We start from the raw sequence: 12403 nt of genomic DNA, 5'->3' as shown, positions 1-12403 counted from the left end.
CACGACTCAGATATGGTGGTGCTTGCAGAGCATATCGCGTGTGTGCGTATGCGTGTGTGTGTGTGTGTGTGTGTGTGTGTGTAAATGTGAGTGTGTTACACTGGCTTATCAGTCATGGAAACAGACCCAACTCCAGTTACTGTTACTCCTGGGTTGGGCTGAGAGAGCAGTGGAGCAGGTCCTTCAGCAGGCCTGAGCCTGCAGGGTATTTTAAGTCGGTGTTTGAGCTGCCGTTAGGACTGAGGAGTGGCCAGCCATGACAGGGTTTGGAGGCTTTCTACAAATCGATAGCAGGAGCAGGACGCTCTGCTGCCTACATATTCCAGAAGGCTGTTTTATGCTTTACCAGGCATATAAAACCTTGTTCATTCCCAGTCCCTTGTTACCCATCTCCTGAGAGGATGGCAGCTCCTTTCCTCTCTCCTTTTTCCTCCATTAACCCGAACCCTTGCCTTTTTTTACTCTCCTTCTCTAGTGAGAGGGACAGTCTGATTGAGCCTGCCCCCAGACTGTTATATTGTGTTTGTGCCTCTGTCCCAAGGGAAGGAATAGTTTCTGTGTCTCTGTATGTGGGTAGGTCCTATGTGTAGGTCCTGGTTTGTATAGGTAAGGTTTAGACACAGAGGAAAAGTTTCCCCCCAGGGTCACACAGAGATATGAGCATGTTGAGGCAGGTATCCCCATGTTCTCTGGAAGGGTGGAGTTCCCTTGTGACACATCAACCTCAGTTTCACTACACTTACATAGTATTCTCATGGTATTTAGTATTTGGTCGACAATCATATGCATGCAATAACTGCCTGAAGTCTGTGACCCATTGACCCCACTAGACGCTGGGTATCTTCTCTGGTGATGTTCTCCCAGGCCTGTACTACAGCCATCTTCAGTTGTTTGTTTTAAGAACGCTTTGCCTTAAGTTTCCTCTTCAGCAAATGAAATGGATGTTCAATAGGATTTAAATCTAGAGATTTCTGATATTTCAGCTTCATAATGGCTTCCCTGACTTTCATTGACATCTCTTTGGTCCTGATGTGATGGAACACACCTAACGAACCAGAAGCACTTATCAAGCCAATTGTCCCATCACTTTTGGGTACCCTGAAATAGGGGAACTATGCATAAAAAGTGTTGGTGTGATTCACCAATATGTACACACATACCATTTAAATAAAAGCTGAGAATCTCTACTTTAACCTTATAGTAACTGTTTAATTTCAAATACAAACTTTTGGAGTGTAGAGCCAAAATAAGAAAATAAGAAAGAAAGAAAATAAGAAAAATACTTCAGTGTCCCATTACTTGCGCAGGGCACTGTATGTCAACTGACCCTGCAAATGTAGACTGGTTCAGAGCTATACCTGGATACGTATGGTGTTAAATGACCATATATGCTGTCTGGCACATTGCTTCACGTAGTCCTTACGGTGTGTGTGTGTTTGTGACAGATTGGACCCACCAGCACATTGTCCCCAACTCAACTGGTCCTCTACTCAAACTGTATCGCACTCTACCCGTGAAAAGAAAAAGCAATCTCCCTCCTCATTTCCAGGCTGCTCAATTTTTACTGATCATATCACAGCCGTGGGCGAGCGAAGGAAAAGTCAACTCATTTGTGCTGGAGCCCCATAGGGAGAATAAAGCAGAGGCTGCCTTACGGTGGTGTGGTGTGTACTGTAAGAGTCAATGTACAAACAGCTAGCAGACAAGATTGAGGGGATCTGAGCAGGAGAGAAAAACATCACTGAGTTCATCACTCAAGAATATCATGTTCGACATCATGTTTTCTGTGATGTTCTCTTGCGTCGTTAAAAAGAAAAAGATCTCTGAATGTAGTCTGGTGGATGACATGAATAGTTAGGCTCTCCATCTCTTGTCATTCTCTCAGTTTCCCACCTCCCCAGCCCCATTCTCTTTCACTCCCTCTCTCCCTTCATCCCTGTCCTCGGCTCTTCCTCCAGACCCTCGCAGCAGGTGACCTCATCAATGGTTGAAGCCCCTGTGAAGATGCTAATGAGCTATTTATGTAGAAAAGTGGAGTAGACTTAGGAGGGTATCTCATAAAAGATAAACTACCCACCACGGTTCGAGCACCAACTGTTAATGACGGCAAGGACAGATCGCTTACTGATTTATGAGAAAACGCAATGAAACTCTCTATGATTTTAATTCAGATTTGGTGGATGAAAGGAAGGTTATTTTTAAGTGAGGATGGTTAGTCTACTGTGGTGACATAACATTCAACAAGCATTTGAATATGACAGCGTGCGCTCTCGCACGCACGCACACACACACCAATACTAATGTACAGTATGGGTTCATGATTGTAGATGAGGTCATCATGTCCCTGGGCGATGCTAGGAGTAGGTACAGCACTACAATACCTAACAGCATACGGAATAACATTAAAATACTGCTGATGACTGAAGAAAAAGAACAGCAGTTCTAAGCAGGTCTTGCATGTGCAAGGAAAATGAGATCTGAATCCCTGTAGGAGGAAGAAAGACAAGCTGCTTTGTTGTTCGAGTCCTCAGCTGCACCGCCCATGGAGAGGGGAAACCTCCTTCCCCTGTGCTTCTCATGACTAGGAGCTATGTGACACCACTTCACACAATCAATGATACTCCAGCTTTCTAAAATTTAGTGTAGTTCCCCAGGTGCACTGTCACTGTGACACAAACACTGTGACTGAGACACACACACACACACACACACACACACAGCAATTACCTGAGGGGAAAGAAAGAAATGTAATGAGTATGGGTAGAGCTTTCTATCCTGTAACAATTAGCTATTCTAGAACAGTGCTGTCAGCTGGTAATGTAACGAGAGGTCTGATATTATACTGGTTGGTGTCTGGGCTTTTCCCATGGTGCCCTTTGTGTTGGATTCCATTTTGTTGACCTTTTTTAGCGTGTGAAAAAAACTGCCTTGTGGAGAGATGACAATAAATCCACTGGTTCAACAGCTCAGATTATCCCTGATTGGAGTTCCCAGAGTGGCTGGAGCTAGCATAGATATAAAGAACTGTTCTATCTCTATGGTAGCTAGCCTACGATGTCATCCACGCACTGGCTGGTGTAGTTGGATTTAGATAGACCATGTAGGAGGCCAATACCCAGTCTTAGAGGGGGGGAATTACACTTATCCTAGTCTGGTGTTACCATCCCCCGTAATCTTATATTCGCCCTGCCTACTGGAGATCAAGGCTGCAATCATCCCAAATGAGCTGGACAGAGAATACCATTGAACATGAGGATACTGGACATTATTAGTGAGTTATCACTTCGGCCAAAGATCACAATAAGCTGTGAGTGGACTGATACTTTGTTTTCACTCATATCACTGTCCACTCCTGTATGTGTGTGTGTGTGTGTGTGTGTTAAAGGAGACTGGTCTGGTCCCTGTAGGCTGACAGTCACTGTCGGCTAACTGTCAGTGTCAGCAGGACAATGCCCCCCCCCCGTGCTGTTGTAGATACTCTTCCCATCCATCCATCCGTCTGTCCTCACACAGCCAAAACAATGACATGCACTGCTTATGAACAAAGTCTTGCTCGCTTGCTCTCTCTCTCTCTCTCTCTCTCTCACCCTTTCTTTTTCTTATTCTCTTATCTCTCTCTGCTATCCTATGAGTCACACACTGCACACTGCAGTGTGTGTCTTTCTCTCTATGTATGAGAGAGAAAGGGAGAAAAAAAAGAAAAAAGCTGCCTGGCTTCTAATTCTCCTCCCCTCACGACCGCGTTTTGTCCTGTGCCTCTGCCATGACTGCCTCCGTATGAAGACATAAGCGAGGCAATTTACATGTAGTTCAGTTGTACACTGTAAAAGATCCCAGTAAGGTTAAACAGTTTTCTGGCTCTGCGAGGGGGAGGGTGGGGGGGGGTGGGGGGGGATTGACTCCTCCATTCTTTTCATCTTTAGCTTCTTCCTGCTCACCAGTTCCAAGTTCAAGCTCCCAGGATTTGTTATGGTGTAGGTGGACTGCCTCCAAAGCTGGATGCTCTCTAATACACAAGCTATTCCACGAAAAAAAAAAAAAAAAGATTTCTATCGAGCTAGAGTTTTTAGATTCCACCGCAGTTGGAATTCCAAAGAAGTGACTCCTCATTTATCGGTGTTGTAGCAGCGCCCACTGGTGGTGAGTGTGATGAAACTGATGGTTATTCTCCACTCACACCTGAGCCCAGCATGTCGTCATGCGAAGGGCCATTTGGAGCAGGGTAGGCTCTCTCTACTGTGCACTGAATGGGTCATTGATGTGTTTTTTTAAGGCTGTCACCATGTGACTGACCCACATTCTGTCATCATGAGTGCCAAGTGGTTTATCCAGATTAAACAGATTAATTGATTTTGTCACCTTTTACCTAAGTGTTCCACTTCCTGCCCATGAACAGCAGCACAGATTGCAGAGAGGAGATCAACACACACACACACACACACACACACACACACACACACACACACTGGGTGGTACTGAGGCCAGCATTTACCTCCCCCAGCAGGACCTAGGACACACACACACACACTCACTCCCTGCCCTCCCCTCTGCTAAATGATCCTAAACCTAATTAAGGGTTTCACCAGCTACAGTGAACAGAACGTCTTCAAGCTGCAGGTTAATTGCCCATACCATGCACATATGTACCAGGGGAAATTATGATATTTTTTTGATTAATTACCTTTGATTCTGACATGGGAGTCCTTTATCTGTGGGTTATTCTGAGTCATTAAGCCCACGGACTGAGAGAGGCTGCCATTGATTGTGGCTGGTGGAGAGGGAGAACAGAGAGTATTGGAAGGCTCATTAAGAAAATGTCTGTCACACCGCCGGGATATGAAGTCAATAAAAAACGTGAAGGGCTGCAGGGAGCCCCTCTTCTGTTCGGAGGAGGAAATGGCATTAGAGGTGTGTGTTGGTGTGTGTCTGTGTGTGTGTGTGGGGGGGGGGGGGGGGGGTAAATGAGCTCAGTAATGGCGCTGACATTTCTGTGAGAGAGAGCTCATGCTGGGATAAGGTGCCAGCTCAGACACCACACTGATGAGAGAGACTGGGAGGAAAGCCAGGGATCAGATCTGTGACCCTTTGTTCCAATACCAATAAAGACACACACACGCGCACACACACACACACACACACACACGTACGTGTACGCGTGGAGGGGGGGTACAACTCTTCTATCTACTGTATACACTTTTTGGTTCACATTGAAAGTCATCTCTTCTGTCATCTGTGTTTTTTCCCTCCAGTTTGTGGAGACCATCAGCAGTAAGCAGAGTGAGTTAGACACCTTCATCGCTGAGGGTTACAAGACAGCTCTGTCTGAGGAGCGCCGGAGGTACTGCTTCCTAGTGGACCGCCAGTGTGCCGTGGCCAAGAACAGCAGTGCCTACCACGGCAAGGTAAGCATAATACATTAAGGGCCCGGAAGACTGGATGGGACATCACTGTTGACCTCGGTGTGTAATGTGAATAGCCTGGAGACCAACCTGAGAATTTTTTACCTGAAATCAGTCTGCATATCTGACCAAAGAGTCTCTCTGTATAGTGAATTGTCTGTGCCCTTTGGCCTTGGATCATCTCATTAAGACTTCATTTGTCCAGGCAGACTACAGGAGCAGAGATTTTGTTCGGGGTAGTTTAATGGATTCAGTTGATCAAATATGAATAGTTTTTATTCATAATAATGTTTTCATTCTCCATTATGGGAGAGGAGACTATGTAAGGAGAAGCTGTTCTGGCTAGATTAGCAATTTTGCTTGTGTTTAATGCAGTGCCTGCCTGTTTAATGTGACCTTGGGTAATGGAGTGCACCTGTCTCCTGAGTTTACTGGTTGGTCGGTGCTGATAGGCTGATGAGAGGGGTGTGTGTGTGTGTGTGTGTGTGTGTGTGTGTGTGTGTGTGTGTGTGGGGATGTGTATTGCAGTGGTTTCAAGTCCAGCCGTTAATCAGTGTGGGGGAGTGTGTGGGAAGAGTTTACCTAGGGCGCATTGAAGAGCTCTCTCTTACAGAGAGTGAGTGGGTGTGTGTGTGTGTGTCTGTGTGTCTGTCTGTGAGTGTATGTGCACAGTACAGTGTGTCCATGGAGCTCTCTGCTAGAAGAGATTCATCTAGAGCAGTTGTGAGTCACTATGGACAGTGGGCGGTTGGTCGGTTCTTCATAGACACAGCCCTGGTCCCTAGTGATGCCCACTCAACTGAGTACCACAGTGATGTAGGGGTCAGAGGTCAGGGACACACAGGGAAGGAAATGGAACATTACCATAGAAGTCTCCAAGGAAATGATGAATAGTCTTAGATAAGAGCTTGATGCTGAATGGTATCAAGGTTGTTGCAACAACATTGAGTGCATTTCAAGGAAGTAGTTTGGTCTTATGTCATAACTCTCGTCATAATAACAAACTCAAATCTCATGCCAACGACAAAGCAACTATGATTCAATGGGTAACCTGATGTCAGTCAACAGCCACAGTGGTGATGTATAACTTATACTATACTCTACTCGTGTGTGTGTGTGTCTCTGTCTCTGTCTCTGTCTCTCCAGGGCAAAGACCTGCTGACCCAGAAGATCCCTGTGTGGCAGCAGGCCTGCTCGGACCCCAACAAGCTCCCGGAGAGGGCCATGCTCCTGGCCCAGCAGATGGGCTCAGGAGGGGGCACCCTGGGGGGCTCCAGCCCCCTGCACACCTCCAAGTCCAACCTGGTCATCTCTGACCCCATCCCAGGGGCCCAGCCTCTGCCTGTGCCCCCAGAGCTGGCTGTCTTCATGGGCGGTGGGCTGGGACACCAGGCGGTGAGTGTTTTGGTCTTTGTATAAGCTCTCCATACACCATAGGAGATCTATGGTTCTACGGGGAGGGTCAATGGATTTTTTTTTAATGGAGGAGGGAATTATATTCACCCAACAGATGTGGTCTCTTGCAGTGATTTTATGATTTGTTAAACACTCAGATTTTGTGAGTATAGTACTTGGTGTGTGTCAGGTGTTTCTCTATTTCACAACTCTGGGAGAGCAAATAATAGTCTAAATCTGACTGTCATCAGAAGCACCTCTGGCTCTTGGTCTAGGAGGAAAGCAAACACTTATTTCCATACAGCAGTTTTAATGATGGCTCTTATTAATGAGGTATTTAGAAGTACTCCGCAGGCCAAGTAGTGAACTCTAGACTTGAGAACAGAATCTCTGAATATCAATTCCCGGACAGCTCTAAGCCTCTAGCCCATATCATGTATTCAAATAACTTTTTGATAGAGAGAACTTTGGTACAGAACTACTCATCCGGTGTTCATGAAATAGTATCACTGATGCTTAAACCTTAGAATCTTTCTCTGTACAATGCAGTCTGTATTGCACAGAGCCCTCTATGAGGGCTTAGTGTTCTAAGTTATTGGCTTTTTGTTCTGTGTGTGTTCTATGATTAATACACTATTATGTTTTAATGTATCTTCATGTTTGTGGTTTCAGAGGCTGATGGGTCCAGATGGGATGTCCATGGTGAACGGGACGACAGGGGTCCATGGTGAGGAGTACTGGTCAGAGGCGGGTGTGAGTGTGTCTCAGGTCAGGCCATCCTCTCCCCATCCCCAGACTGGGCCTCCGCCCATGTCCCAACCCCAGACCCAGAGACAGGTCAGCGAGGTCTACTCCAACACCCTGCCTGTCCGCAGGCCTGCCCCCGCCAAGAACAAGACCTCAGTGGGTAAGACAACCATCTAGGACCTGCTACTCTCTAGATCAGCTTCATGGTTGTTGTAATGTCAGTTTCTGCTCATCTCATGTTTGCATATTGGTGGGACTGAACTGAACTGATTTTACTGGAACAAAAGTAGAGAGGCTTATCTTGTTCAGGCCTCTCTCAGTACCTGATGCAGTAAAAACAGACAGTTGTGTTTCTCCCCCAACCTCCCGCCACCCCCCCCCCCCCCTCCCCAGGTGAGACACATACCCTGCCCAGGTCCAGCTCCATGGCTGCGGGGCTGGAGAAGAATGGGCGCTCTCGCGTCCAGGCCATCTTCTCCCACGCTGCCGGCGACAACGGCACCCTGCTCAGCTTCGCTGAGGGCGACATCATCACCCTGCTGGTGCCCGAGGCCCGCGACGGCTGGCACTATGGAGAGAACGAGAAGAACAAGCTGTGAGCAATGGACACACCGGCGACGGACAGACACACACACACACACACACAAAGAAAGATGTCTATTTGACATGAAAATGCATTGAATGAGCTGTTTGATGGAGTTTATCCCTACATTTGACTTTTTCTATCCGTCAGGCGTGGCTGGTTTCCCTTCTCCTACACACGTGTGCTGCCAGAGAGTGAGAACGAGAAGCTCAGAGTAAAGTAAGTGTGAAAGGAAGTGTATTGTAGACTGCATGGCATGTCTGTCATCAATGATACATGTATCCTTTAGATAAACAGTTGTGTTTTTTGTCTTTGATGAGAGTTCTCATCAAGATGTTACACTTTGAGAGGTGTTTTAGGTGAATGTGTGTGTGAGTGTGAGAGTGTCTGTTAGTGTCAATGTCAGTCCTGACCTCTCTGTCCCTGCCGTCTAGTCTGCACCATGGAAAGAGCAGCAGCACAGGGAATCTGTTGGAGAGAGACGACATGTCACTGCCCATGCCCGACTATGGCCTGACCGCCCGCCTGCTGGCACAGAGCCTGGCGCAGTCACGTCCTCCCCGCCCCTACAGCATGGCAGGCTTCACCACACAGGTGGGCACACATATAGAGGCGCACACACACACACACACACACACACACACACACCCCGTTCTCTCCTGATGACTCGAGCCTGGCTCATTGTCCTGTCACTACAATGTGGGATGAGTAATACTGCAGTAGCTGAGGGGGATATGCAGGTGTTTAGTGCCACCTGCTGGACATATTCTTGTAAAGCAGTTTTACATATTAGTTCATTACTGTACTGTATGATAGTTCAAATCTCGAAGTTGACAGTAGCATGATGCCTATTTTCTGTCATTTCAGCCTGCACTTGAGGATTATGACAGTCGCTTTGCTACAAGGTAAGACTCTTTTGATCAAACTCTCTGAACTCAACTAACCTGGTATGCCTGGTGCCACTGTGTATGATCATGGATGTAGTTCATATGCATATGGATAGTCTAGTCTAGATCAACTATACTGGATATGTACTCCAATTGGTCTGAAGGTAGTTGTCAAACACTGTAGGGGCCCCAAAGTCCTAAATCACCTGGCAAATTATATAAATTCCTCTCTTGGATTGAGTCCCTCCTGGGAGTGAGACTTAATCAGTTCAGTAAGGGCCATGATTATTATTTTTATTTTTTTTAGGAATTTAGGAGTTAGCTATTAGTCAAAGGGCAAAAATGTCCTTGACAGCCAAACCCCTGCTGAAAAGAGGCTCGTTATGGGGAGTAGCTAAGGTAAACGTTCCACTTAATTGTTAATTTGTATATATGATAGCCCAGCCATGGTCTGCAGCTAAAGGTCCACTATACTGTAACGTTGTACAGTATAGTACTGTATGTACCTCCAAACATGGCGTTATAGTGGTTGTTTTTTGGTTTTGTTTGTTTCTTTTCCTCTTCTCTTGGCTCTTGCTTGCTTTTGCTTGAAGCTCTTTAGCTGCTTTAATGGTATTATATGACAAAACAAGCAGACAGTGTCTAGTGAGTTTATTCTCTAAGCATTCCTGACAGTATATAAGTACAGTATACTGTATCTCTCACTTAATCCTATCAGGGAGAAGGGGCTGTTTGTGGCTCATCTGCAAGGGATTATTGTGTGTGTGTGTGTGTGTGTGTGTGTGTGTGTGTGTGTGTGTGTGTGTGTGTGTGTGTGTGTGTGTGTGTGTGTGTGTGTGTGTGTGTGTGTGTGTGTGTGTGTGTGTGTGTGTGTGTGTGTGTGTGTGTGTGTGTGTGTGTGTGTGTGTGTGTGTGCGCTCGCTCGCGTGCCTTTCTGTCACTGATGGGTGGATGGTTGTGTGTTTGCAGAGCTTGGATTATCACATGTTGTGACAATGGAGAGTGACATCATTCTGACTTCATCTTGACATCACTGCTTGTGAGCCCAGAGCTTTGAACTCTGGTGCTAAGTTGTTTTTCATACTCTGTTGTCCGATTCTGGGTCAGTATTTTCAGACAAAGTGTCCCCAGGGTGCATTCACCCTAGAGGCATTTGACTCATCATACACCAGACCCCTCCTGCCAACGAGATGACTTGGCTTACCTCATCAAAACTGGCCTCTGTGTCTGCATTTTTACTGTACTCGTATAGATCTGCGATTCTGTGAACAGAAACATTTTCAAGGGTGATTTATTATTGTTCAAAACAAGCCAACATTGATAAATTAACATTTAGAGGTTTCCAATAATCACCGATATGCAGACCATGATAAAGAGGTCTGATGAGGTAACTGGAAGTCCCATCTCTTTAACTGTGGCAGGTGTGTTTGGTGTGGTAGATGTAGGAGAGAGAGGAGGTCATGGTTCATGGCATACTGTAGCACCCTCTCCCCCTACACTCCTCCCAAACTCACCCCTACCCCCCTTGTGGCTGTCTTGTCTCTCTCCATTTCTCTCTGAGTGTGTCCGACCTGGCAAGCTTCCTTCTCTCTTTGTTCCACAGTTCCGATGGCAAATTGATTTCGACAGTGTGAGAACAGACAGACAGACAGACACACAGACAGCTCCGGATAGCACAGGGGCCTCTTCCCCGTCTCCCCCTTTAGCCCTCCCCGCTTGTCCCCTCTCCCCCTTGCCTCCACACACCCCTTCTCCAGTGGAAGAGGCCAGTCTCATCCCTCCTTTCTGTCCTCTCTTCCTCCCCGGGTCTCTCACTCCTTCCTCGGGGCATTGGCGGTGTCGGCAGTGGCGGTTGGTGGGTGGAGGATAGCGCTGAGAGGGAGAGCCAGGGCGGGGCCTGTCTGGTCAGCTTGCAGCATTATGGACTCTGACTTCTCTATCTTATCATGTCCGGGATATATGGACTACTCTAAAGAGACTGCCTTTGCCACTGCTTGTCTTTCATGCATGTACATGGTTGTGTCATTTTGTTTATCTGAAAGGACATTTTCATGTACTGTACAAGTGCCAAAAAAAACAACTGTCATTGTACTGAAACCACATGCTGAATGGCCTTTGTTAAGCACATGTGGACTGGACATTGTGGAGCCCACACACTCAAAGCTATGTTTGAAGTGAGGCTGTGCCGATATTCTGTTCTTGTTTTGAGAGAAACTGTTGGTCGCGCTGTGCTCCCTCGTGTCAATGCTGAAATTAATTTTCTGTCCAGAGGGTGGGTCATATTTGCCTTACTTCTGAATTGCTACTTTTTTCTATGGTAGTTTATGTGCAACTGAGATGAAACCTATTAGGTTTAGGTTGTGGAATAGATATATATATATATATATTAGTTATTTTGAAACGTTGACACCCAGTCAAATTGACATGGTGATATCAAATGAACAACTTATTGGGTGATTTTTTTAAATGTCAATTGATATACGATTTTTCAAGATGTTATCAATATATGAAAATGAAGTTTGAAAGATGTCCCTCAAATATTTTACAATGGAAATAAGCATCTGGTTTTCACACATGTATAGAAAAAAACTGATGTAGCCTAGGATCACAGTCACCAAGAACCCCCCCAGTGAGAGTTTGTCTCAGCATTTTTTTGGACTAGAAATATTCTGATTACACCCCAAATATGACCTTTTAACAGTCAGGGTGGTCAGCCTGGGATCTAGTTCAATTAAAGAATAATGATCAATGCCAATTTCTCTGGAGCTGTCTATGTTTATTATGATTGTATGCCCTGAGTGACTGTCGTTTTTGGTATTTTCTTTGAAAAACGCGTTACTGTCATTGTAAAAACATTTCCAGAAAAGAAAAAAAAAGAAAAAATTACTGAATCATGAAAAAATAAGTTATGTTTTGCATGCTGTGGAGGGATATCAGAAAATGTGAAACTGAAAATTGACCTTGAATGTATGGTGACTTTTTACAAAAGTATTATAAATAAAACATATATCTATATATTAATAAACAGTTTGTTCAGATGAGAGATCTGTTCTGTCAATTAATGACTTTTTTGTCATTTTAATTTGACTTTTTCTATTTTGATTGATTTGATGATATCAATATGTTTGGACCTGTTCTGGCCAAACTAGTCATCAATATGACTTTATTTTTCTTATCTACTTTTTTGTGAATCATTTCCAGCAGCATTCTCATCCCACGTGCAGTATTGTCAGATTTGGCGAGACAACCGCACTCTCCTCCTCATCACTGCTCTCCCGGACCATCACCTTCACCCCTCCATCCCGCTACCTCTCCATAACCATAGTAACAGTGTTCTGCTCCCAATGTCATAATATGACTATATGATTGTGTATCGGTGTGCGTGGTGAATT

At 45.5% G+C, this 12403-nt stretch overlaps 1 protein-coding gene across 6 annotated transcripts in view; it reads left to right on the top strand.

The window, feature by feature from the left end:
• The window catches only part of LOC310809976 (BAR/IMD domain-containing adapter protein 2-like), a 42359-nt gene that overhangs the window by 26533 nt on the left and 3423 nt on the right, over window positions 1–12403 (top strand). For 2 of the 6 annotated variants that reach the window (XM_083677532.1, XM_083677533.1), the window contains exons 7-14: window positions 5250–5402; window positions 6546–6794; window positions 7467–7701; window positions 7935–8136; window positions 8275–8343; window positions 8559–8718; window positions 8992–9029; window positions 12213–12335. In XM_083677532.1, coding sequence (XP_083533658.1) covers window positions 5250–5402; window positions 6546–6794; window positions 7467–7701; window positions 7935–8136; window positions 8275–8343; window positions 8559–8718; window positions 8992–9029; window positions 12213–12330 — 1224 coding nt within the window. In that variant the 3' untranslated portion in view covers window positions 12331–12335. Of the gene's footprint in view, window positions 1–5249; window positions 5403–6545; window positions 6795–7466; window positions 7702–7934; window positions 8137–8274; window positions 8344–8558; window positions 8719–8991; window positions 9030–12212; window positions 12358–12403 lie in introns of all 6 variants that reach the window. The other 4 variants (XM_083677535.1, XM_083677536.1, XR_014554418.1 and 1 more) reach the window with 3 other exon arrangements.

Source organism: Argentina silus (genome assembly GCF_951799395.1).
Source record: "Argentina silus genome assembly, chromosome: 9".
Taxonomy (NCBI): Eukaryota; Metazoa; Chordata; class Actinopteri; order Argentiniformes; family Argentinidae; genus Argentina; species Argentina silus.
This window is presented reverse-complemented; position numbering and strand designations above follow the sequence as displayed.